Here is a 27,952-nt window from a genome sequence, read left to right on the forward strand (position 1 = left end):
ACTTTCTGACTACGAGGATCATGTATCTGTCAATTTGGAGTCTGACAGTGAGTTGGAAGAAGAGGATGAGATTGACCCTCCGCCAGCCCCAGGACCAGCCTGTCAGCAACCAGCTCATCAACAACCTGCAGGAGGAGAAATATGGATGTCAAAAAATTGTGAAATTGAATGCTCTTCTTGCCCAAGGAATGAGCCACCCCACATGGCTGCCAATGTGATAAGGATGTAACCAGGGTCAATGAGGATGGTGGTTACTCATGTTCAGGACATAAAGTCTTCTTTTGAACTGTTCTTCCCAGACACCATGCAGAAAATCACTCTGGACTGCACTAATTTGCAGGGAAGACGTGTTTTTGGAGAGAGATGGAAGGAGATGGACCAAACTCATTTAAATGCATACTTTGGTGTTCTTATCGCTGCTGGTGTTTTCAGATCCAATGGGGAATCCACAGGATACACTGGCTGTAGAGGAGTGTGTAACTGGCTGCAGGAAGTCAGGCGCAGGAGAGCAGAAATGTGTAGCAAACGGAGCCCTTTATTGAGGCGAACAAAACATGGCACTCAAACTAAACACACACACGCAAACCAGCCTGGAGTACACATACATTTACACGTAACAATTCCACACACAGACATGGGGGGAAACAGAGGGTTATATGCAAGACGAGTAATGTGGGAATGCAAACCAGGTGTGCGGGAAAACAAGACAAAACAAATGGAAAGGTGGATCGGCGATGGCTAGAAGACCGGTGACGTCGTCCACCGAACTCCGCCCGAACAAGGAGAGGGACCGACCTCGGCGGAAGTCGTGACACTGGCAGAGAAGTTTTCCGTGCAACAATGTCTCTGGAAAACTTCCACATTATTTCCAGGATTACCTGCTTCAAAAACCAAGACACCAGACCAGCTCGGCGGCAGAGAGACAAGCTAGCTGCAATCAGGTCAGTGTGGAATAATTAGGTGGACCGCCTTCCTCTGTTTTACAACCCTGGGCCCAACGGTACTGTTAATGAGCAGCTTATGCCATTTAGTGGCTGCTGCCTCTTCAGGCAGTACATATCGTCTAAACCCGCAAAATGTGGAATCAATATCTGGGCTGTCTGTGATGCTGCTTCGTCATATGTGCGGAACTTGTAAGTGTATAAGGGAAAGTCAGATGGAGGAGCCCCTGAGAAGGACCAAAGGATGTGGGTTTTCCTGGACGTGACACAGGGACTCTGGCCACAACAACACGTGATAACTTTTTTATTTCGCACAAGCTGGGACAAGATCTCCTTAAGAGGAAGCTGACAATGGTAGGAACACTACCTCAACTGTTGAATATACGGAACAGACCTATCAATTCCTCTACGTTTGTGTTAAAGACCGACATGTCCATAGTGTTCTACATGCCAAAGAAAGGCAAAAATGTGGTATTTATGAGTACGCTGCATAGGGATGGGAGAATCTGTGGCCAGGAACATCAAAAACTAGAAATCATAATGGATTACAATGCCACAAAAGGTCGAGTGGACAATTTACATAAGCTGGTGACTGGCTGCAGCTGCAAAAGAAGAACCCCACACTGGCAACTTGAGATATTCAACACCTTGGACATCTCGGCGTACAACGCAATTGTCATCTGGATGGCGTTGAACCCAGATTGGAACAGAGGGAATCTCCAGAAGAGACAACTCTTCAACTCTCTTGAGGAGCTGGGCAAGGCATTGGTAAGATCTCAAATCCAGAGGAGGCAACATATCACAAGGACGCCCGTGAGGAGGATTCAGGAGGAGGATGCTGGTTCCCCATCTGCCCGACCCACAGAACCAACAACTCCAATACCGGAAGTAAGTGTGAGTGATGTTGCATGTGTGTATGTCTGACTCTCCTACCTTGGCCTGCTGTAACTGTATATGTGAGTGAGTGCAATGTTAGTCAAATTCCTGAACTAAGTGTTTTCATCAGTCTAGATTGCAGCTGGTAGCAACAAGAAGAAGCGCTGTGATGTGTGTGGACCCAAGAAGGACAGGAAGACACCGTAAACATGCATCAAGTACAAGAAATGCATTTGCAACACACACAAACTCTGTCCCTTACGTGGTGTGTAGACCGGCTTTAATTTGTATTCAATGGAGCTATTTTATAATTTTCATAAAACATTGTATGTAAGAAAATGTAGAACGAATAGCTCTTTTATTGCTAAATGTGATCTAGCATATGTAAATGGCAAATATTAACCATGTATGCTGTCGGTATTGCTGGAAATTGATATAAATCAACATCTAAGTATTAAGAATTGAGTATTTTTATGTAAATTGTTGTGGCTATATTGTTTTAAAAACCTAAAAAAAAATGTTGTGGATCCATCAGACCTGCGAACATTGGATGAATAACAAAAACATGAACACCACACAAGGGTTAACCATCATGGCTACCACAGCATTCTGCGGTGATACTCCATCCCATTTGGTTTAAGCTTGGTGGGACAATCATTCGTTTTTCAACAGGACAATGTCCCAAAACACACCTCCAGGATGTGTAAGGGCTATTTGACCAAGGAGGAGAGTGATGGAGTGCTAAATCAGATGACCTGGCCTCCACAATCACCCAACCTCAACCCAATTGAGATGGTTTGGGGTGAATGATGAGTGAAGCAAATGCAGCCAACAAGTGCTCAGCATATGTGGGAACTCCTTCAAGAGTGTTGGAAAAGCATTCCTCCTGAAGCTGGTTGACTGAATGCCAAGAGTGTGCAACGCTGCCATCAAGGCAAAGGGTGGCTACTTTCAAGAATTTAAAATATATTTTGATTTGATTAACACATTTTTGGTTACTACATGATTCCATGTGTTATTTCATAGTTTTGATGTCTTCACTATTATTCTACAACCGTGGATAGATGGTAACATTCACGCAAAACTGAAAGCGCAAACTATTGCATTTAACCATGGCAAGGTGACTGGGAATATGGCAGAATACAAACAGTGTAGTTATTCCCTCCTTTTTTAAACTGACAGATTTAGATTGTTGTATTATGTTAATTACATTGACACACAGGTCAATCGATTAAGGATTTTAAAGGGGTACACACAAATTCACCATCATGAGTAAGAAACTGAAAAATATTTCAAACAAACGCTATTTCGTCGATAGAAAACATTTGTCACAGAAAATAAATTATTTGCAGTATGGATCATGAGAGGTTATTACCACTAAATAAATCAATAGGGAAGTTTTAGGTGTGCCGCAGAATTTTCTATCCCATCAAGGTGTACCACGTAAAAAAAAATTGGGGAACCACTGACTTCAATACAGGTCACTTTCTATGTGTGTAATTGCTACTGGAGACTAACAGGCTGCCAGGCATCAGAGCCGCTAGTCACAGCAACACCAGAATTCAGCGCATGATGCTACTACTGCTAATAACTACAGGGAGCTTGAGGACAGCAGCTCCTGTAAACCAGCTAAACACTATCATCTAGTGGAAATCTGAAGTCACACCGTGAAGGAAGTATTGTTTTACCGTAATAAGAGACTGGCCCTCATCTCTGCCACATATAATACAGTCATTATTATTTTGAGAAAATTATGTTGAATAGTGCTGGAGATCAAATCAAAGTTTATTGGTCGCATATACAATTTTCATGTCACACCCTGATCTGTTTCACCGGTCCTTGTGCTTGTCTCCACCCCCCTCCAGGTGTCGCCCATCTTCCCCATTATCCCCTGTGTATTTATACCTGTGTTTTTTGTCTGTCTGTGCCAGTTCATCTTGTTTGTTCAAGCCTAGGCAGTGAAGGGTTGGATCCGGAGGACGTCCTGCACCATAAGCTGAGCCTTCTCCTTGGCCGAGGGTAGTTTGGCGAGGCCTGAACAAACAAGACTAACTGGCACAAACAGACAGAAAACACAGGTATAAATACACAGGGGATAATGGGGAAGATGGGTGACAAGTGGAGGGGGGTGGAGTCAATCACAAAGACAGGTGATACAGATCAGGGTGTGACATTTCAGGTGTTATGGCAACTTTGATTTGATCTCTATTGCTATTCAATATCACTCTTTTTGAATATGGAATGAAATGGATGATGGATGATGGATAACATGGAAAAAGTCGATCCTATGCAGCATTGTGTAATAAATGGTAAGACAATTGAAGTGATATTTAAGTGAACCTACAGGAGATAAGGTTAATAGCCCAGTGCCAGCTGTGGCCAACCTCCAGAGGGCGAGCTATGCAAACTTACTTCCTTCCTCCTCTGTATATATAGCAGCATGTTGCCAACTCATCATTCAACTCATACAATAGTTACCAGTTATATGATATTTCAGAAACCAGATTATGAATACCTGTGGGTTTGTTATTTTTTACACTAGCATGAATATTGGGTGAGTATGAAGCCAGTACATTTTCACCAGGAAAGTTGCATTTGTTGAATTAACAATTTATTGAATGACCGCCGTAATGTTTGCAGGAGTTTGCTGTGATTAGATGGATCAGTCACCTTCTCAGGTGAAACTGTTAAATTGTCCAGTAAAATCTCTGGGTTTGATATGACAGACTACTATATGACCTGGATAAGACAGAAACCAGGCAAAGCTCTGGAGTGGATTGGGAGAATTAACTCTGGTTCAACAGATGCTCCAGTCTACTCAGAATCCCTGAAAGGCCAGTTCATCCTGACTGAGGATGTCTCCACAAGCACCTAGTTCTTAGAGGCCAAGAGTCTGAGATCAGAACACTCTGCTGTTTATTATTGTGCTCGAGAGGCAATGTGACTGAAATTGCTGGGGCAGTTGCACCAAACCAGTCAAAACTATGCCACATATGCACATGCAATACCTCTTTGGCCAACCTAGGGGTCACTGCCCCTTCTTAGAATACCACTGTTCTACAGTATGATGTCCCAATACTGTACTATTTTATGTAACACTCCACATTCTTACAAATTCTCATTCATATTCCTGTAGTGCAAAGACCATTTATTTTACAATCTAAAGAGATGATGCACAACTCACTCTTTAAGTTTTATAATTATATATGCTCATCTGTGCACTCTATCCTTCATCCACAACGGACGGTGAGAACGGATTGGCATTTCTTTATTTCTTCATTCATTTCTTATAAAATCTGACAAGATCAACTCTACTGGCTAAAGACACATTCCCAAGGTAAAAACAAGATAATTTATTGAATCAGAGAGATTTGTGATGACTCCAGGGAAATATGACAGGTACCTGATAGATGTATTGGTCTCTGGTGTGTGGAGAGGTTTTTGTATGGGTGTGTGTCATCGTGATAACAACGGGGGCACAGTGTTACAAACCATAACAAAAACCACTGTAGTGGAAATGGCTACCTACTTCATCTCATACGCAATTACAAGATAAACATTTAAACATCTACTCCAACTGTTGGATTCCGACAACAGAATGTATTTGTTTTAAATTAAAAAAGCTGTATTTTTTTTATTTAAATAAGAACTAAAAATGAACTTAATCACTGTCTATAAAACTGTCCCAGCAAAGTTCTTTAATCCTTGTTATGGTCAAAATGCCTGACAGAGCAAAATCTGAAAGCCCAAACTAAGTGTTATTAATAAGTAGTAAAACATAATTTGACATTCTGTTCATGAGATCAAAATCAATAGATCATGTTGTGGTTGCTGTGAAAAGTTACACATGTTTATTCCAGATGTGGCCCTGCACAGAGTGGTGGGGAGGTTTTTGTACAGGGTTAAACCACTGTGCCATATAGCGGGGTCACAATGATACAGTCCATGACAAAAACCTACCACCTCTACCAAGCACAGAGTGTGAGAGTGCTGACACCTAAGGAACACAGACACATATACATTCTGATTGTCTATAGGCAGCTAACCTAAACATGCTGGTACATTTATACACATTATCAACTCAAACAAATGTCCATACTCTTTAGGCCTACTTCAGACAAAGAAATCTCAACATTAAAAACTTTAAAACAGACATACACTGAGGAACAACTATTTTCTGTATGCTGTAAATCATGTGTTCAAAACATTTGCTTGAATTGAGCTTCAATAGTTGTTGTAAATGACAGGATTGGAAAAAACATTGTCCACATGGAGACATTGGAGGTTTCAGTGAGTTTAACGGAGGAATCTGTGGCTGTATGTAACATGGGTTTTTGTAATGGTGTGATTCACTGTGTATGGGAGTGGCCACAGTGATAAACATCAATACAAAAACCTCTCCATGGACATGAGGGTTGACAGCATTGTACTGTGCAAACACTGACTACACTCTGGACCCATATGGGAGATCATTTCACTGCTATGAAATTGAATGGTCATATTCTAATCTTCATTTTCTCCGTTCCAGTATTGGTTGCTATTATGCTATTGTGTCCAATGTTTCTGATTTCATACTGATTCCTACTGTGCTGTTTTTAGCCAAAATGTTGTATGACAACCATGTTTGTTTTTCTGACATGCCTGTCCATATAAATATACAGTAGCACTCTTTAAAGGTGGTCAGTCCTGACATTTCAGATGTAACAATCATGGTTATGACGTTGTCCAGACATATAGCTTTATTTACAGGAGGTATCAAATGCCAAGTCTCCTATTATAGTCATATCAAATACTGCCTTAGTCCAAAGAGTATTCCTTCTACTGTAACATCATTTAGAAACATTCTATATCGCCAACTACTGATATACAGGTATAGCGATGCACTCCATCTGAGTTTAGTTGGTAGGCTACATCAAGGATTGATTGATGATGATGCTTTTATGTTTCCTCCATAAAGACGTTGAAACCACATTGTTCATAATCAATTGTTGGGAAACAGTGTTGTACAGAACTCAACAGATGCTTCCTTTTGATATTGAGAGAAAAGGCATCGATGTCTGATGTTTCACACAGCCACCCTCACGACAGTGTAAATTCCCAGTCTAGACAGGAGAGGGGTTTTTGTACAGGGATGTATCACAGTGCAGAATAACGGCCACAGTGATATAGCCCATGACAAAAACTCTTCCCCATTGATGCAGATGCTGGGGTTAGAGTGTGTGTTAGGGCAGAAACTAGGTGAAGAGCGTAGTGTGTGTTTCTCATACGTTTGGTTCAGCATGGTTGATATATTCATAGGTAGTTACTGTATCTTTAATTATACTGTTTTATCAACATATTTATCACCTGTTAATTATGGAGAAACATTTATCGATGAGAATTGGACATAAAGTTGGTATGAAGTGGAAAACCAGTTTATGCATAAACATGATTTCCAATTCTATTATGATAGATTTTTTAAGGTTGATTGTTAATGAAAGTTTATTGGGGGGAAACTATGGTGTCAATGTTGGAGATAAAATAACATAGTTTTATTGAGGGAGTCGCTATGTGGCATGAGATTTTGTACTGGCATGTATCACTGTGTACACTGGGAGCCACAATGATATACACCAGTACAAAAACCTCATCACAAGTGGTTACCTCTCATGACAGATCATACTGGAATGTTCAAAATACACCTTATATTTTACCTTTATTTAACTAGACAAGTCAGCTAAAAACAAATTCTTATTTTCAATGACAGCCTAGGAACAACCATTGAATTCTGTCTGCACTTTTAAACATTCTCACATCGCATCTCGCATTTTTTTTAAAATATTATGTTCATGACTTTAATCATCATATTTGGAAAAACAATGAATTGTCTGGACTTAAGAAAGTAACATATTGACATTTTAAAGTAAAACTATTTGTCACATATAGATGTTTCGACAAATGTCAAATTTTCACTGCAAATGAAGAAAAATAATCGCATAAATACATTATCCTTACTGTGAGAGCATTTGACGTGGGTTTTTGTAATGATGTGAGTCACTGTGTATGGGGGCAGCCACAGTGATACACACCACTACGAAAACCTCAGCCCAAGTACTGGTCATGGCAGCACATACTTACTGAAACCTCAACAGACTCTGTGCCAAGTGACTGCTTAGCGGACTGCTTATAAGACAAAACCTGGCCCAATACAAAAATATTTAGTGCAGATTTAGTGCACTGATTACAAATATCAAATACTGATATTCAACTGTGCATTACACAGACCTTATACCATAGTTATACATACTTTTAAAAATACTTATTGTTTTGTTTAGTTACAGTTGAAGTTGTAAGTTTACATACACTTAGGTTGGAGTCATAAAAACTTGTTTTTCAACCACATTTCTTGATAACAAAGTATAGTGTTGGCAAGTTGGTTAGGACATCTAATTTTTAGGACAAGTAATTTTTCCAACAATTGTTTACAGACAGATTATTTCACTTATAACTCACCGTATCACAATTCCAGTGGGTCAGAAGTTTACATACACTAAGTTGACTGTGCCTTTAAACTGCTTGGAGAAATGTATTCTGGTCTGGTGAAACAAAAATAAAACTGTTTGGCCATAATGACCAGGAAAAAAGGGGAGGCTTGCAAGCCGAAGAACACCATCCCAACCGTGAAGCACGGGGGTGGCAGCATCATGTTGTGGATGTGCTTTGCTGCAGGAGGGACTGGTGCACTTCACAAAATAGACGGAATCATGAGGAAAGGAAATGATGTGGATATATTGAAGCAACATCTCAAGACATCAGTCGGAAAGTTAAAGCTTGGTTGCAAATGGGTCTTCCAATTGGACAATGACCCCAAACATACTTCCAAAGTTGTGGAAAAATGGCTTAAGGACAACAAAGTCAAGGTATTGGAGTGGCCATCACAAAGCCCTGATCTCAATCCTATAGAAAATTTGTGGACAGAACTGAAAAAGCGTGTGCGAGCAAGGAGGCCTACAAACCTGACTCAGTTACACCAGCTCTGTCAGGAGGAATGGGCCACAATTCACCCAACTTATTGTGGTCAAGGTCGTGAAAGGCTACCCAAAACGTTTGACCCAAGTTAAACAATTTAAACGCAATGCTACCAAATACTAATTGAGTGTATGTAAAATTCTGACCCACTGGGAATGTGATGAAAGAAATTAAAGCTGAATTAAATCATTCTCTCTATTTTTCTGACATTTCACATTCTTAAAATAAAGTGGTGATCCTAATTGACCTAAAACAGGGAATTTGTACTCGGATTAAACGTCAGGAATTGTGAAAAACTGAATTTAAATGCATTTGGCTAAGGTGTATGTAAACTTCCGAATTCAACTGTATGACACAAGGTAACTACAACTGTAATATCAAAATACCAATGGGTCGACACTTTTCTTAGCTGAGCTACGCCGATCTGAAAATATTTGCCTATAATTTGCTCAGTCATATTCACAATAAGAGGTAGCAGTGGTAGGTCTTTAATAATTTGTTGAACAAGTAACTAAATTTGCAATAATTGTTTACATTGTCATATCATTTGTCATAAACTGATGTTGATGTATGGATGGACAGAAACATAGATTAACATACAAATGAATGATGATTAAATTAAAATAATAGACAAAGTTGGAACATTTTGGCCTTGTGGTAGAACGTATCCACACTGGATATTATTTATGTAATGAGAGGTAACAGACAGGAAACCAGCCATGCCATGAGGGAACAGGTGCTTCCTCATAACATAGGCACACTGACTGAAATCTTTTCTGGACTGAGAGTAGATAGAGCCCTCTGAAACAACCACTATTTTATGAAACTAAGTAATGAAACTAACTAATCTAAGTCAGCAAGCATTCAGACTTTAGCCTCACAGGGTTGGTCTTCAATTGTACTGTCAAAGTTCATCTTAAATATATTTCTATCAAATGTTTTTAGTAGGCACAGTTATCCAGAGCAATTAGGGTAAAGTGCCTTGCTCATGGGCACATTGACTGACTTTTCACTTAGTCTTCTTGGGGATTTGAACCAGTGACCTTTTGGTTACTGATCCAATTATCCTAACTGCTAGGCTACCTGTCATTCAAATAACAACCAAATTCTTGTTTTTGAGAAAATGTATGCCATTATGTAGCTAGAGAGTCCACACGCCTGGCACACCACTGAACTCAGTCCCTGAAGGCAAGGATGACAACTGGCAGATACTGCAGCCTACGGAGTTGGATATCATTTTACTACATGCCGTACAGCTCTGGAACTAGAAAAGTTATGTGGCACTGCAGTGTGATCAAAACAACTGTCACAAAGTGCTAACATGTCCTCCCCTCCCTCAACCCACATTATTAGTCAACACACAACACAATATTTGCCATTTCATGTTTGACTGACATTAAGAAGGGCTAGGTATAAGCTAAAGATCTCTTCCCTGCAGTGATGTAGTCAAGTCACTAAACCTTTAGTCCAAGTCGAGTCTCTCGAGTTCGAGTCAGAGTCCTTGAGTTCAAAGTCGAGTAATACGGAATTACAATACGGAAATCGGTATTGCAAATCAGTCAGGATGTTAAGCTAATTCAGGACCTACTGTACTGTAACTATGTTGAATTAAGCAAAGGAAAGAGCATTTCTGACAACAAACACACCATTGGTTCACCTCCTACCTCAATAACCGCAATTAGTACGTCACACTTTGTGAGGCAAGTTCAGAGGAGTCCCCATAACCAGCGAGTCCCACTTGGGTTGGTGTTAGGACATATCCTCTTCCTGCTCTACATGCTCCCACTTGACCAGATCTACAGACAACACAGTGTCCATTTCCACTGCTATGCAGACGTCACACAGGTGAACATGAAAACAAATCCTGACACATCATCTGCTTTGTCAACATTGTCCAACTGTCTGGAAGAGGTCAAATCTCGGATGCAGAACAACCTCCTCCAACTCAACAGCAGCAAGACAGAAGCAATGCTGATAAGCACACCCCTGCAGATCACCAACTCCTGCAGTCACTTATGTCATACGTCATTCTTTCACCTGAAGAATATCTCCCCACTAAGAACCTCACTCACCACATCTTACGCAAAAAAGCTAACACATGCATTTACTGGGGGGCCTGCCTGCAAATTTAATTCATAAACTACAGCTCATCCAAAACAGTGCCGCAAGGATACTGGCACAAACTAAAAGATCTGCCCACATCACTCCCATCCTTGTTGATCTCCATTGGCTACCTGTTCCTCCTGCTCCTCTACAAACCCCAAAATGGCATCGGGGACCCGCCTACCTGTCAGACCTGCTCTCCCCCTATGAACCTCCACGCACCTTACATTCAAACCATGCTTATACTCCTTCATGCCCCCAGGACCAGGCTCCTCACAATGGGGGACTGTGCATTTTCCTCTCTCATACTATACCTATGGAACTCCCTTCCAGATAACTTCAGGGTTGTTCAGACTGTTGGACATTTTAAAGCAGGCAAAGATGTATATGTTATACATGATTGACACAGTTGAATTACAATCTGCTAGTCTGTATGTCAGATGTTATATGCAATGAATGTACTGTGGTTTTTATTTGTCCTTATCATTTGCAATGGAGAAGGGATTAAGCACCTGTAATGGTAGAAATGATTTGTTGTTAAACAAAGCCCATTTAAAACATGACAAATTACCAGGTAGTACTGCAAATAATATACCTGTTACTGCTACATTGTATTTAAGAATGTATATTTCGAATAAAATAAAATAAAATATTTTGGAACCAATGTGTGCAGTATGCTATAATCCATATTGTACATTTGCCAAAGATTTTATTAAATTTGTTCCTCTAGTTTTGATCCACATAGGATTAATAACAGGTCAGTCTTTTAAGTTTAAAATCTGTGGACCATTTGAAAAGTGGGAGCTAGTGTCTGTGACTAAGGTCATGTCCGTTTGTGTGAACCAGAAACACTCCAGGTATACAGAATGTAAAGTATGCACTAACAGAGATGATAGTGACTGATGATTTTAATCCATCTAAAATTCAAATTCTGTGTTTTCATGTTTGTATTCAATTTAATGTACCTTTTCTCTGAAGATTAGTGGTGAGATGTTACTTTGATGGAATGTTAGAAGTAAATCCCTTCAACTGCACTAAATTGATGTGTTCTTGAAAGCCCGTGTCTCAGTATTGTAAGACATTTTCTAATACATTTACATAAGTAATGATTGTAATGACTGACACTTCACCACAGATGTGTAGTTCAGGCCTTGAGCTGTTCTTGTTAAATGTTTTGTATCATGTCATGTTTAATGTGGACCCCAGGAAGAGTAGCTGCTGCATTCACAACAGTTAATGGGGATTCTAATGATATACCAATAGATTAAAAGTAATTTTAGATACTTACGGTCTTTTGGCTTTTTCTAGCTATCTGGACGTAGGTGGTGTTTTTTCACAGTAACAAGGTAAAATTGTATTTAAAAAAAAAAAAAGTTTATTGGAGGTGAGGTGGTATCACAGTTATCATGCAACTAAAAACAAAAGGAAGCTATAGGAATGACTCAAATGAAAAGGCAATGGGGTTTACATAGCTGGGAAAATGGGTGAAATCTCAACATTTAACTCAAATGTATCTGTACCAAACACCATATCTCACACGCATTCCTCCTGAACACTGTTCTAGAATATCATGTATATTTCAATGGGTCTTTTACCTCTATGACAAATGACTGCATCTTTATTTAAACAGCTAAACAACAGAAAACGGACCATGTAAGGTGATTACAGTATTCAGTCAATAACAAATTAACCTTAGTGTCACAACAGCCTTTTTTTATTTTTAAATCACCTTTATTTAACCAGGTAGGCCAGTTGAGAACAAGTTCTCATTTACAACTGCGACCTGGCCAAGATAAAGCAAAGCAGTGCGACACAAACAACAACACAGAGTTACACATAGACAAATTTACAGTCAATAACACAAAATAAAAGAAAAATAGAAAAATCTATGTACACTGTGTGCAAATGTAGAAGAGTAGGGAGGTAAGCTATAAATAGGCCCTAGAACTGAAAATAATTACAATTTAGCATTAATACTGGAGTGACAGATGTGCAGATGATGATGTGCAAGTAGAGATCCTGGGGATTGGCTATGTATAGGTACAGTGATCGGTAAGCTGCTCTGACAGCTGATGCTTAAAGTTAGAGTGGGAGATATAAGACTCCAGCGTCAGTGATTCTTTCCAGTCATTGGCAGCAGAGAACTGGAAGGAAAGGCAGCCACAGGAAGTGTTGGCTTTGGGGGTGACCAGTGAAATATACCTGCTGGAGCGCTTGCTACTGGTGGGTGTTGCTATGGTGACCAATGAGCTGAGATAAGGCAGGGCTTTACCTAGCAAAGACTTTTAGATGACCTGGAGCCAGTGGGTTTGGCGACGAGTATGTAGTGAGGGCCAGCCAACGAGAGCACACAGGTCGCAGTGGTGGGTAGTATATGGGGCTTTGGTGACAAAACGGATGGCACTGTGATAGACTACATCCAGTTTGCTGAGTATAGTGTTGGGGGCTATTTTGTAAATGATATTGCCAAAGTCAGTTTTACGAGGGTAAGTTTGGCAGCATGAGTGAAGGATCCTTTGTTACAAAATAGGAAGCTGATTCTAGATTTAATTTTGGATTGGAGATGCTTAATGTGAGTCTGGAAGGAGAGTTTACAGTCTAACCAGACACCTAGGTATTTGTAGTTGTCCACACATTCTAGGTCAGAACCGTCCAGAGTAGTCTTTTCCTGTCCAGCACAGGCGTTCTGCGTCGCCGGCCTTCTAGCTGCTACCGAACCTACTGCAGGCAAGCGCAGTTCACTCATCAACCCCGGACTTGTCTCATCATCATTATGTAACAGTATAACTTTAGTCCATCCGCTCGCCGGGCTCGAACCAGGGACCCTCTGCACACATCAACATCTGACACCCACGAAGCATCATTACCCATCGCTCCAAAAAAGCCATGGCCCTTGCAGAGCAAGGGGAACCACTACTTCAAGGTCTCAGAGCAAGTGACGTCACCGATTGAAACGCTATTAGCGCGCACCACAGCTAACTAGCTAGCCATTTCACATCGGTTACAATTACACACCTGGTTCCAATCCCCACTCTATCACTGTATATCTACTCCCTCTGTCATTTGTCTCTGTCTGTCATTGTAAATGCTACTTGTGTTCCTGAGAGGAATCTCTCCTACCATTTCCTGAATACTTTATATTTTGCACTTTGGGATCGCCCTGTGACTTTTTGTTAATGAATATATATTTTGAGCACAACAGCATTTGGGTTTCGTCCAACTTTGATCTATGGTGATTAAACAAATTTAGTAGTTCTAAACCTGTGACTGCCTACTCCACTCTACATCAGTGACTCTTAGTCCTGACTATATTGAAAACAAACCAAATAGCCCTATCGGGAAGCACATTTACTGATACGGACCCCTAAACTACTTCCAATCATCCAATGTTGAACAAACTGAGAATGGACCTAAGTAATGCAGTAAACTCTTATTTTGGTTGGTGATGTGAAAGGTGATATGTATCATGATAAGATACTTTTCAGAGATGCTTTTAGAAAATACTTATTTTCCACCATAATTTGCAAATAAATTCATAAAAAATCCTACAATGTGATTTTCTGGATTTTTTTCTCATTTTGTCTGTCATAGTTGATGTGTACCTATGATGAAAATTACAGGCCTCTCTCATCTTTTTACTTGGGAGAACTTGCACAATTGGTGGCTGACTAAATACTTTTTTGCCCCACTGTACTTACTGAAACCTCAGCAGACTCTGTGCCAAGTGGCTGCTTATACCACAATACCTGACCAATCCAAATAGATTTAGTGCATATTTAGTGCAGTGATACCCAAATTTGCATTACACAGACCTAATGCCATAGTCATACATAAAACACATTTTTGTTTTCTTTAGTTAAATCATGTGACAAGACACCTACAAAGATAATATCAAAATAGGTTGGCACTTTTCTTTCTTTCTTCTTAGCTGAGAGCTATACCTATGTAGTCTGAAAATATTTGCATAAAATTTGCTAAGCAATGTAGCAATGAAAGGTCTAGGTCTTTAATCATGTGTTGAACACTGGTACCTACATTTGCCATTATCGTTTACAGTGTCATATCGCTCGTCATAAAACTGATGTTGATATGAGTTGATGTATGGATGGACAGAAACATACTGTAGATAATCGTACAAATGAATGATGATTAAACTAAAATAACAGACATAGTGGGAACATTTTGGTCTTGAGGTAGAGCGTATCCACATTGGATATGATTTATGTAATGAGAGGTAACAGACAGGAAACCAGCCATGTCATTCACCACACTGAGGGAGCAAGTGCTTCCTCATAACACAGGCACACTAACTGAAACCTCCTCTGGACTGAGGGTGCATAGAGCGCCCTCAGAAACCACCACTATGTTATGAAACAGTGTGTGCAAATGTCACTTTCTAAATCAACAAGCATTCAGTCTTTAGCCTGTTTTTCAGGAAAAGTACAGGAAAAGTGAATATAAAATGTTTTTTTAAACATTAGTCCTACAACAAATACCAACCAAATTCTTGCTTCTGAGTTAATTGATCAATTGACTCATTATTTAGGTAGAGAATGTAAATTCCTGGCCCACCGATGAACTCAGTCCCTGAAGGCAAGGATGACAACTGGCAGATACTGCAGCCTGAGGACTTGGATACCCTTTTACTACATGCCATACAGCTCTGGAACTAGAAAAGTTACATGGCACCACAATGTTGTGTAAACATCTGTCACAAAGTGGCAACATGTCCTCCCCTCCCTCAGTCCACATAATTAGTCAACACAATACACAATATTTTCCATGAATTTCATGTTTGACTGACATTAAGAAGGGCTAGGTATAAGCAAACCAGCCCTCTTCCCTGCAGCAGCGATGTAGCCTAGTCACTAAACCTTGAGTCCGAGTAAAGTCCCTAGTGATTGAGTCAGAGTTCTCGAGTCCAAGCTTGAGTCATGAGTGCTTTGGTAGTGCTAAAAGCTGCGTTTCAACAATCTTTGAACCTACATTACATGAAGCAGAACGCTAACCATCTTAAAGTATTGCACATTATTCGGGATAGCTTGCTACAGTAATTCAGTAGCTATTGTAACTATGTTGAATTAAGCAAAGTGGAGAGACTTTCAGACAACAAGGTACCATTGGTTCAACTCCTACCTCACTAACCGCAAGCAGTACGTCACACTTTGTGGGGCAAGATCAGGGGACTCCACCATTTTCTGCGGTGTCCCAGATGGGTAGGTGTTAGGACCTATCCTCTTCCTGCTCTACATGCTCCCACTTGGCCAGATCTTCAGACAACACAGTGTCCATTTCCACTGCTATGCAGACATCACAAAGGTGAACATTTAAACAAATCCTGACACATCATCTGCTTTGTCAACATTGTCCAACTGTCTGGAAGGGGTCAAATCTCGGATGCAGAACAACTTCCTCCAACTCAACAGCAGCAAGACATAAGCAATGCTGATAAGCACACCCCAGCAGATCACCAACTCCTGCAGCATCCGCCCTGCCATAGATGGCCACATCATCCCACTCACATCAGTCATCCCTAATTTTGGTGTAAAATTCGACCCGTCTCTCTCCTTCCATGCCCACATAAGTCACTTCTGTAAAATGTCATTCGTTCAACTGAAGAACATTTCCCAATTAAGACTCTCACCACATCTGATGCAGAAAAGCTAATACATGCATTTACTGGGGGGCCTGCCTGCAAATTTAATTAATGAACTACAGCTCATACAAAACAGTGCCGTAAGGATTCTGACACAAACAAAATAGTCTGCCCATCCTTGCTGATCTCAAAGGAAAAGAAAATTGTATTTGTCACATAGTGGTCACAAAACAACAGGTACAGTAAAATGATTACTTACAAGCCCATAACCAACAATGCAGTCTTAATTTGGGACAGGGGGCAGTATTTTCACGTCCGGATGAAATGCGTGTCCAAAGTAAACGGCCTGCTACTCAGACCCAGAAGCTAAGATAATATGCATATTATCAGTTGATTTGGATAGAAAACACTGAAGTTTCTGAAACTGTTTTAATCATGTGTGTGAGTATGACAGAAATGATTTGGCAGGTAAAACCCTGAGGACAAACCGTCCAGATCTCTTTTTTTTTAGGTCACTCTCTTTTCAATGGGTTTTCATTGGGAATCCATATTTCTAATCAACTTTCCTGCAGTTCCTATCGCTTCCACTGGATGTCAACAGTCTTTAGAAATTGGTTGAGGTTTTTCCTTTGAGAAATGAAGAAGTAACACTGTTCAGAATGAGGGTAGAGAGAAGTGTACTCTTTGAAAAAGGTGAGTGACCTGAAATGCACGCTCCACTTTGTTTTCCTCCGGTATTGAACACAAATCATCCCGTCTTCAATTTTATCTATTATTTACGTTAACAATACCTAAAGTTGTATTAGGAAAGTAGTTTGAGATGTTTGGACAAAGCTTACAGTTAACTTATGAGACATTTTGTAGTCATGTTGCGCAAATTGGAACCGTTTTTTTTCTGGATCAAACGCGCCAAATAAACTGACATTTTGAATATATATCGACGGAATTAATCGAACAAAAGGACCATTTGTGATGTTTATGGGACATTTTGGGGAGCCAACAGAAGAAGCTTGTCAAAGGTAAGGCATGAAATATATCTTTATTTCTGCGTTTTGTGTCGCGCCTGCAGGGTTGAAATATGCTTTTCTGTCTTTGTTTACTGGGGTGCTTTCCCAGATAATAACATTGTTTGCTTTCGCCCGAAAAGCCTTTTGGAAATCTGCCACATTGGCTGGATTCACAGCAAGTATAGCTTTAATTTGGTATCTTGCAAGTGTTATTTCATGAAAGTAAAATTTCTATAGTAATTTATTTGAATTTGACGTTCTGCATTTTCACTGGATTTTGGAAAGGTGGGACACTAGCATCACATATCCCAGAGAGGTTTTAATAAGGCTAGGTATCCCGCGGACACCTGTCAACAACATCCGGTGAAATTGGAGGGCGCGCTCAATTCAAATAAATAATAGTAATGTTAAACATTTATGAACATACAAGTGTCTTATATCGATTAAAAGCTTAAATTGTTAATCTAACTGTATTGTCCGATGTACAATAGGCTTTACAGCGAAAGTATACCATGTGATTGTTTGAGGAGGGCGCCCCACAACATATTTTTCAACCAGCACAGGCTTCATAAAATCAAAAATAGCGATTAAATAATCACTTACTTTTTAAAAATCTTCCTCTGTTTGCAATCCCAAGGGTCCCAGCTAACACATGAATAGTAATTTTGTTAGATTAAATCCTTCTTTATATCCCAAAAAGTCTGTTTAGTTGGCGCCATCGATTTCAGTAATCCACTTGTTCAACATGCAGACAAAGGAATGGCAAAAAGCTACCGCTAAACTTTGTTCAAACAAGTCAAACTATGTTTCTATTTAATCCTCAGGTACCTTCAAATGTAAATAAACTATAATATTTCATACGGAAAGAAGTATGTTCAATAGAAAAGTAAAATTAGGAAGTGCGTGTCCACAGACTGATTTTCCACTGTGACTCTTTGTACCAAAACTCCAAATTCTTACTAGTTTTGGAAGAAACAAGCCTGATACCTTGAACAAAGACTGTTGTCATCTAGTGGAAGCCATAGGAATTGCAATCTGGCAGCTGGAAATGCATAGGACCCATAGATTTACATTATAAGAGCCTGGTACCTAAAAAGAAAAGATTCTGGTTGGTTTCTCTTTGGATTTTCTCCTACCATATCAATTGTATTATAGTCTCATACATTAGTTAAACCTTTATACAAACTTCGAAGTGTTGTCTATCCAATGCTACCAATTATATGCATATCCTGGCTTCTGGGCCTGAGTAACAGGTAGTTAACTTTGGCCACTTCAGTCAGGTGGAAATTCAGAAAAATAGACCCTAGTTGATTTGTCATATGCACAGGATACAAATGGTACACAGTATAATGAAATGCTTACTTGCAGGTTCACCTATCAACAATATGACAGTAATAAGAATAGGGGTAAGTATGCAAAAAACAAAAGCTCAATGGAATATAAATATAATACAATTAGCAGAAATATAAATTCAAGAAAGGCACAAACAATTGACAGTAGGATATTTACATGTGCTGGGGAGGGTGAGTACGGAGAGAAAAGTGTTGAATTATGCAGTAAGTTTGTGCAATAATTTCCAAAAAAAAAGTCCAAAAGCAGTAGTCATGGTTTGTGGGTTTGTGCATATCAAATCAAATCAAATTTGTCACATGTGCTGAATACAACAAGTGTGGACTTTACCATGAAATGCTTACTTACAAGCGCGTTCACAACAAAGCAGTTAAAAAGTATGAAAATTAACAAATAGATCAAAAGAAAATAGTAACACAATATAATATCACAATAAGAACAGGCTATATACAACGAGTACAAGTACCGAGTCAGTGTAGTGGGGTACAAGATAGTTGGGGTGATTGATTATTAAGGGTAATATGTACATGTAGGTTTGGTTAGGTGATTGATTGAAGTATTATCTACATGTAGGTAGGTGGTGAAAAGCAGAAAGTCCGGGAAGCTGTTTAATGAACTGTTCAGCAGTCTCATAGCTTTGTGGTAGAGCTGCTCAGGATCCTTTTGGTCCCAGACTTGGCACTCTGGTACGCTTGCCGTTCGGTAGCAGGAAAAAACAGACTGTGTGGGCATGTGAGTGGATGTGTGAGCGAGTGCATGTCTTCAAAGGTTGTGAAAAGTCCATGCAAATAAACTGTTGGTGTAGAGGTGGTCGTCTTGGTTCAGGTGTTCAGCAGTCTGATAGCGTGTGGGTAAAAGTTGTCTCTGAGCCCCGAGACTCGATGCTCCGATGCCGTCTGCCAAACAGTAAAGGCCTGAACAGTCTGTGGCTGGGTATGTGGGGTCCTTGATGATGTTATGTGCCTTCCTCAGGTACCGCTTGAAGTTCATGTACTTAACAGGTGGGAGCACGGCACCAGTGATGGACAGGGACGTCTTCACCACCTGTTGAAGGTCCTTGTGGTCGAGAGTGGAGCAGTTTCCATACCAGGTTGTGATGCAGCCGGTCAAGATGCTCTCAGTGGTGCAGCAGTAGAGGTTGGAGAGTATCCAGGGGGAAATGCCAAGTTTCTGCATCTGCCTTTGGAAGTAGAGGAGCTGTTGCTCCTCCTTGACCAGAGTGATGGTGTTGTGTGTCCATGAAGTAGAGGAGCTGTTGCTCCTCCTTGACCAGAGTGATGGTGTTGTGTGTCCATGAAGTAGAGGAGCTGTTGCCAATCCCCAGCTGTTGTAGCCTGTGGTCTGCCTGTCAGGAAGTCCAGTATCCAGTTGCAAAGGACGGAGTCTAGACCCAGGGCCCGAGCTTGGAGGGAACAATGGTATTGAATGCTGAACTCTAGTTAATGAACAGCATTCTCACATAGGTGTTCCTCTTGTCCAGGTGTGATAGAGCTGTATGGATTTCAATGGAGATGGCATCTTGAGTGGATCTGTTGGAGTGTTAAGCAAATTGGAGTGGGTCTAGTGTGTCTGGCATGCTGGCCTTGATGTGTGCCAGCCTTTCAAAGGACTTTATGATGACAGGGGTGAGTGCAATGTGGTCATTTAGGCATGTCAGCTTGGTTTTCTTGGGCACTGGAGTGATTGTAGTCTTCTAATTGTTTCTATAGAGATGACCAATTAAGTGATGGTCGGCCATGAATGTTTTTTGGCCTAATGTCTGTGTTAAGCGTTGACCTAAATTATACATATCAAATTCGGGAATGATGGCCACCACTCACGACTAACTACCAGCAAATGTGTGGAAACAAGGAACAGAGATTTTGACCAATGATTGTCAATCCTGTGTGTCACCAAGGTATCACACCCAAAGTATCTGGAATTAAATAGCGCTATGTTAAGGGATTTTTTTATCAATAATGACTAATTATGTATAGATTTCAATCAGGACTGACTAATCAGAATACTATTATGTTACTGTATAGATGTATGAATTTTCTTTTTATCCTAGTACTGAATATAATGTGTGTAATTATAATCAAGAAGTAGAACAATGACTGTCTGTTCCTTGGTGGAAATGAATGAACTTATCGCCAGACTGGCTAGAATGCTTATCTACACAGGGAGACCTTGGCTCGGGTCATAAATGATCTAAATTAGGAGAGACGATGTAGGAAGGCTTGAGAACTATACAGCCTTTGTACCGGGGTGAAGAAGAGATGGGACAGTTCGAAAACGAATGACGTCATTTTCAGTTTATAACCTGTGGTAAACTGTATCATGTTCAGTACTGTCACGGTTTTCTGTATGAGAAGGAGAGTCGGACCAAAATGCAGCGTGTCGATTGCGATTCATGTTTAATGAAAAAAAACACAGTAAACACAAACACTACAAAACAATAAACGTAACGAAAACCGAAACAGCCTATACTTGTGTACATACACACAGAACAAGGACATCAAGACACTAAGGACAATCACCCACAAAACCCAACACCAAACAGGCTACCTAAATATGGTTCCCAATCAGAGACAATGACGAACACCTGCCTCTGATTGAGAACCATTCAGGCCAAACATAGAACTAGACAAACTAGACATGAAACATAGAATGCCCACTCAGCTCACACCCTGACCAACCAAAACATAGAAATATACAAAGTAAACTATGGTCAGGGTGTGACAAGTACTCTCCAGAATAAATGCTGCTGATTGATTTTGAGACTGGTCTCTGTCCATTTTATGCAAATAAGAACCTTACAAATTCTTAGGAATTGACAGTGTTTCATTTTAATTGGGTATTAAAACATGTAGGAATTTAATTCCTGTAACACCTTATCAGGATTAATAACTATCAAGATGATGCTCAAGATGCTTCCCATACGTCAACATTCACAACAGATTGAGAGTGAGCCCCTGCTTTCTCTAAAAGGACAGAAATAAAAATATGCTCACACTTTCATCCAAAGTTAACTTCATGCAACACTTCCGTTTTGATGGGAAGTGCATCTCCCCAGGGAAGGAGCCAACCATCAAGATGCCACAAAATAAAGTTCATGAAGCAATAGTTTGAAATGAATTGGGTTTTTAGTTTAGGGGCAGATAAACAATTATCACTGTGATTACTATTTCGACTACTGGGGGAAAGGGACCCAAGTCACGATAACTTCTGGTAAGTAGCCTTAACATTCAGACCTAAAGAAGTGATTTAATTATTGACACATAACTAGTGACTATTTAGGTTATTTTGACTGATTTTGTACGAAGTATTGGTCAGACCATTCACTGTGACAACTACTTTGACTACTGGGGGAAAGGGACCATGGTGACCGTGTCCACAGGTAAAACAAAAACATATTCTGTTTATTTTTACATTATTATTGAGGTTGGAGTTTGAGTTAAAAGTCCCTCTCTCCTAAAGGCTTGAAATATTTATTTTTGGTCTTCACTTGCGGTAGTTTTTGTGCGTTGCACGTATTGAAAGATTGCACTGTGACAATGCTTTTGACTACTGGGGGAAAGGCACAATGGTTACCGTTTCATCAGGTAAGAAAAAGCATTATGATTTCATCAAATGTGTCAGTGATCATTCGAAAAGTCAAATACATGTGGTTTTTATACAACTCGATTCTAGGCTTCATTTTGATCAAAAACAGTAACGGTAGGCCTACTCTATAACAAAGGCATATTCATATTCTGGACAAAAACAACTGAAATTCATTGATGTGATTTTAAAACGAACCTTTAAAAAGTATGATGGATGATATTAAATATCGAACTACATTGGCACAGGTTTTTGTGCATAGCCTGTATTGGTTATTTGCACTGTGACTACAGTTTTGACTACTGGGGGAAAGGGACAATGGTTACTGTTTCATCAGGTGAGACTTTCAATTGAAAATGCTGTAATCTTACAAATACATTTTGAAGCCGTTTATATTCTTCTGCTTTAGGTTATTATATTAAAGGTTTGTCACTTTTAATCTGCAATGGAATTAAGATTCATGTCTATAATGAAGCCTATTTGAAGTAAAGTGTGCCAAACGAACTTCAAGTAAAACATCATAACCTAACATTACAGTAAACGTAAATATCAGAAAGGATACAAAATAATTGTGTTCCTTTTGCGCATTTTGGTTAAGAATGGGAATAAGAGGGTATAGAACCTGGGGAGAATGCTTTTTATACCACTTGTCAAGGTAATTGAACACAGTGCTACGCTGCTTTTGACTCCTGGGGTCAGGGTACAATAGTAACCGTTTCAGGTACGAATCTAATTTTGGTTGATGCAAGGTATAGTTCATAGTGGAAAATGATCGCTTCAATTTAAGGACAAATATTTAATCAATACAAATATTTATGTTTAATCAATCAACACGTATATAGCCTACAGTCTTAACTACCTGTCTTTTAACAGTGGATATTGTATTTTACGTTTTTGATAACACATTCAACTCGGTGTAACCTATGTGCATGTATTTGGATTGAACAATATCCTAACCTGATAATAAATCATCCTGTATTAAACCTAGCCTACTTAATGAATGTTAAATAACCCGTCAATGTAAAATAGAACAGGTCCTTAGAATTGTTAACTATTTTATTTGGTCAGTGTTGGTTGATTTATGTATTTATTTTTTAATGGTGTATTCTATAAAACTGTTGGGCTTTGTGGAGTATTTGTAACACATTATTTATCTTACAGCCTCATCAACTGCTCCGACTTTGTTCCCTCTTGCGCAATGTGGCTCCGGGACCGGAGATATGATGACTCTGGGTTGCATTGCCACTGGCTTCACGCCTGCCTCCCTCACCTTCAAATGGAATGACGAAGGCGGGAATTCCCTGACTGATTTCGTTCAGTACCCTGCGGTCCAAACCGGTGGAAGCTACATGGGAGTCAGTCAACTCCGTGTAAAGAGAGCAGACTGGGACAGTAAAAAATTTGAATGCGCCGTGGAACATTCTGCTGGATCAAAGAAAGTACCAGTGAAAAAACAACGTAAGATGTATTTGTTTATCCATTTAATAACATATGTCACAAAAAATAATAATAATATATTATTGAGTTTAATGTATTTATATCCATGTAGCCTATTAATCTACTAATTTCGTAAAAAACAGCCTCTGTGATAATCATAATTTGCTGGTAATTTTATGTTTAGTTTTGTTGAAAGACACATTTTTAGAAATCAAAATATTGAAGACAATAAGCTTATGAAATCTGAATAAGACTTAAAAATTGCACATGTTTTAGCTGGAAAATTCCACTGCTGAAATTATGGACTATACAGCCTAGGGTACAATAATTTTGATGCCTACATATTACAATTGTTATCAACGCACATGCAGTAATTTAGTAACACCTAAATCATTTAGTAACACCTAAATTACCTGACACCTTCCGCAAATTAAACAATAAATGCATTAAAACGTAGTCATTGCTAATTGCCGTTCACTGTAACAATCAACATGTGTGTCACTGTCACCCACTGTAGAATAAACCATTTAGGCCAAGGTATAAACATTGATAGGTGTCAGTCTAGTTGTGGTGAATGTGCTATGGTACTAGGATGAGGGTTGGTTGGAGTGGCTGTAGCTTGCCCCTTTAGTTGCTGACTATTTAAGTCATCTCCCCTAAGAAGACATGCATCAAACAGTGTTGAGCTCTTTTTGCTTTCGTCTGCCAGCATAATTATTCTATGTCCACAGTCTAAGACGGTATATACTTTGATATACACTTTTTAAAAATGAAAGAATATTTACTTGAATAGTACTGATTCAAAGTTTGGTAACAGAATGACAGCACAAACCGTCATTCTGTTACCAAATTTTGTGTCTTCACTGTTCTTCAAGTAAATGTGTTTTTGTCAAATTTTCTGTGGAAATTGTAAAAATGAGTCCTTGTGGATAGAGTTGCATGGTTTGTTTAACTTTGCAATCTCTGATTTTAGTTTGAAAAACATTTTAGAAGTGAAATATCGGAGTCTCACTGTCACTCTGTTACCATGACATTTCCCATAAGCTGTTTAGCTGTTCTATTCATCTTTACTGCGCATGTGTAGCCTATGCCAGCTTCTGCAAATGTATGTTGTTTTCACTCTGCTTCTGCATATATATATATATATATATATATATGTGTGTATGTTTGTTTTTTAGCGGAATATCTGCAGCAGCCGTCTCTTTACGTAATGACCCCCTCTAAAGAGGAGATGTCAGAAAATAAGACGGCTTCCTTCGCCTGCTTTGCCAATGACTTTTCACCCCGTACACACACAATCAAATGGATGAGGATGGAAAAAGGAACAGAACAAGAAGTTGTATCTGATTTCAAGAGTTCTTGTGAGAGTGAGAAGAAGAGTGAGACAACTCTGTACAGCACAACCAGCTATCTCAGAGTCAATGAGAGTGAGTGGAAGAGTGAAGAAGTAACATTCACTTGCGTGTTTGAGAACAAAGCTGGAAATGTGAGGAGAACTGTGGGCTACACTTCATCAGATGGTGAGTAAAATACATCAGATTATCTTCTCTTGGTATCTCATTAAAGGAGCATCAAGAAGCAGGGCTTTTGTGACAGAGCTCTAGGCCAGATTGAAAAGTTAGCACATTTTTCTAATTAGCACTTAAAGGTTTTTCTTAAATTGCATAAAAATAGCCCATGCATGAAAAGGGATTGATTGTGACCAGCCAGCTGGAGGGAAAACAGAATAGCCTACATTGATCCAAAACATACAAACTGTTTACATTTTAATTGCTGTTCTCACAAACAGCTTGGTGAACATTCCTTACATCCTTTCTCAGCAGGTCCAGTCCATGGACATTCAGTAGTCATTACGATCATCGAGCCGTCTCTTGAGGATATGCTTATGAACAAAAAAGCTGAGCTTGTGTGCGATGTCATTGAACTAGTTCCTGGCTTCATGAGCGTCAAATGGGAAAATGACAATGGAAAGACCTTAACCAGCCGAAAGGGTGTTACTGACAAAATTGCCATACTTGACATCACTTATGAGGACTGGAGCAATGGGACTGTATTCTACTGCGCTGTAGATCACTTGGAAAACCTGGGGGACTTGGTAAAGAAAGCCTACAAGAGGGAGACCGGTAAGACAAACTGCTTTGGTTTCCCCCTCACTTTTCTTTTTACTTAATTGGGATTCCATATTTACAATGTTTCAAAACCTATTAAACAGATATCCAATTGTCCATCATGTGGGAATTAAAAATGATGATAGGAGATTGTGTAGACTAGTGAAAAGTGACTTTAATTGTCAGAGTTGCAAAGAACCAAATGGAGCTGATAGCAATTTGATCTGATTAAATCAGATGATGACTGACTGCAAAATGACAAAATGCTTGTCTATGGAGGGTTCCTTTGATCTCTCAAGACGAAACTCCTGTGAGGGAAGACATTGTTTGATTGGCTTAATATAGGCAGCATTTAGCTAAATGTAAATTGTTTGCCAAGTACTTGCATGGGGAGAAGCGCTGACTGTTCTCTCATGCTTCCAGGAGGAGTTCCACAGCGTCCATCTGTCTTTCTGCTGGCTCCAGCAGAACAAACTAGTGATAATACGGTGACCCTGACTTGCTACGTCAAAGACTTCTACCCCAAGGACGTTTTAGTGGCTTGGCTTGTTGACGATGAGCCGGTGGAGAGAACGAGCAGTTCAGCATTGTACCAATTCAACACCACTAGCCAGATTCAATCAGGAAGGACCTACTCTGTCTACAGTCAGCTCACATTTAGCAATGACTTGTGGAAGAACGAAGAAGTGGTGTATAGCTGTGTAGTTTACCACGAAAGCATGATCAAGTCCACAAAAATTCTTATGAGAACCATTGACAGAACCTCAAACCAACCCAACCTAGTTAACCTCAGCTTGAATGTGCCTCAGAGATGCATGGCCCAGTAGAGGTTGTGTTGTGTTTTGTTGATGTGTGTTGCTGCGTGTTACCTCTGCTGTTTGTGTCAGTGACATAACATGTTGTGTGTCTTTTAAGTGCAGAATCAAAATCCAAATAAAAACTTTAAATCATTAATCCTGTTTATGTACTGTATGTCATGCAGTTCCTACTCATGTCTGTCCTGTCTCCCCACTTTTGTGCATAGCTTCAGTATCTCTGTTTGGGGAAAATGTCAACTCTCACACTACTAGAACTAATGATAAAGTGACAATACAAGTCAAGCAAAGTATTGATGCTTCACATTTGCAATCAGGCCAAATTACCATGCAATTTTTCTGTAATAGAGTATTGGTGGACACTGAATAATGTATTAGTATAAAGCTTATTTTGCACACTGAGCTATAGTCTTATACACAATAGAGAAGTGATATACACGCACATTGTTAAAATGTTCCCCTGATGACAGGAATGAACTATGGAAGTGTAGCTCTAGCATTAGCAACCCAGTTATCTGCTGTTTCAGATATTCTCCTCATGTTTTTGGTGTAATCAGATGTAGTGCATTGAACTTAATCAGGCTGTCCTGTCTTCTTGTTGTTTGGCTTTGTGTGCTTCTGTTCCCGCTACTGGGTCTCACCTATAGAAATGCTATATGCCTGTTCTATTGATTCAAGTCTACCACCATGGGTTTGGAAATGGATGAGATATGACTAGGGTTCGTTCACAAGAAGCAAGCCAAGCCAAGTAGAAGTTGGAAGTCCCCATTGATCGGCAAGTGTGCCGTTTGGCCAAAGCAAGTCAGGGTCACCTTCACTGCTGGTTTGATATCCTCATGTTTTAGATTTTCAATGTGTTGTATTTGTTAAGTAATAACTCAGTAATTGATGAAAGGTCATAGGGGGTGAGGCAGAAAAAACATGCTCAAGTCCAATAGACAAAGTATGCTTTCGATTTTTTTCTCACGTCCTACCGAATATGGTATTATCTATGATTGATACCGGAGACAGTATTATCTATGACTGATACCAGAGACAGTATTATCTATGACTGATACCGGAGACAGTATTATCTATGACTGATACCGGAGACAGTATTATCTATGACTGATACCGGAGACAGTATTAT

At 39.6% G+C, this 27,952-nt stretch overlaps 1 protein-coding gene across 5 annotated transcripts in view; it reads left to right on the forward strand.

Moving 5' to 3' along the window:
* Positions 1-4,291: 4,291 nt before the first annotated feature.
* Positions 4,292-27,952, forward strand: part of LOC110485215 — a 43,540-nt gene continuing 19,879 nt past the window's right edge. Inside the window, exons 1-2 of one of the 5 annotated variants that reach the window (XM_036941452.1) lie at positions 4,292-5,154; positions 23,625-23,921. In XM_036941452.1, coding sequence (XP_036797347.1) covers positions 23,684-23,921 — 238 coding nt within the window. In that variant the 5' untranslated portion in view covers positions 4,292-5,154; positions 23,625-23,683. The other 4 variants (XM_036941451.1, XM_036941450.1, XM_036941449.1 and 1 more) reach the window with 4 other exon arrangements.

The sequence above is a fragment of the Oncorhynchus mykiss genome, chromosome 13 (assembly GCF_013265735.2).
Source record: "Oncorhynchus mykiss isolate Arlee chromosome 13, USDA_OmykA_1.1, whole genome shotgun sequence".
Lineage (NCBI taxonomy): Eukaryota > Metazoa > Chordata > Actinopteri > Salmoniformes > Salmonidae > Oncorhynchus > Oncorhynchus mykiss.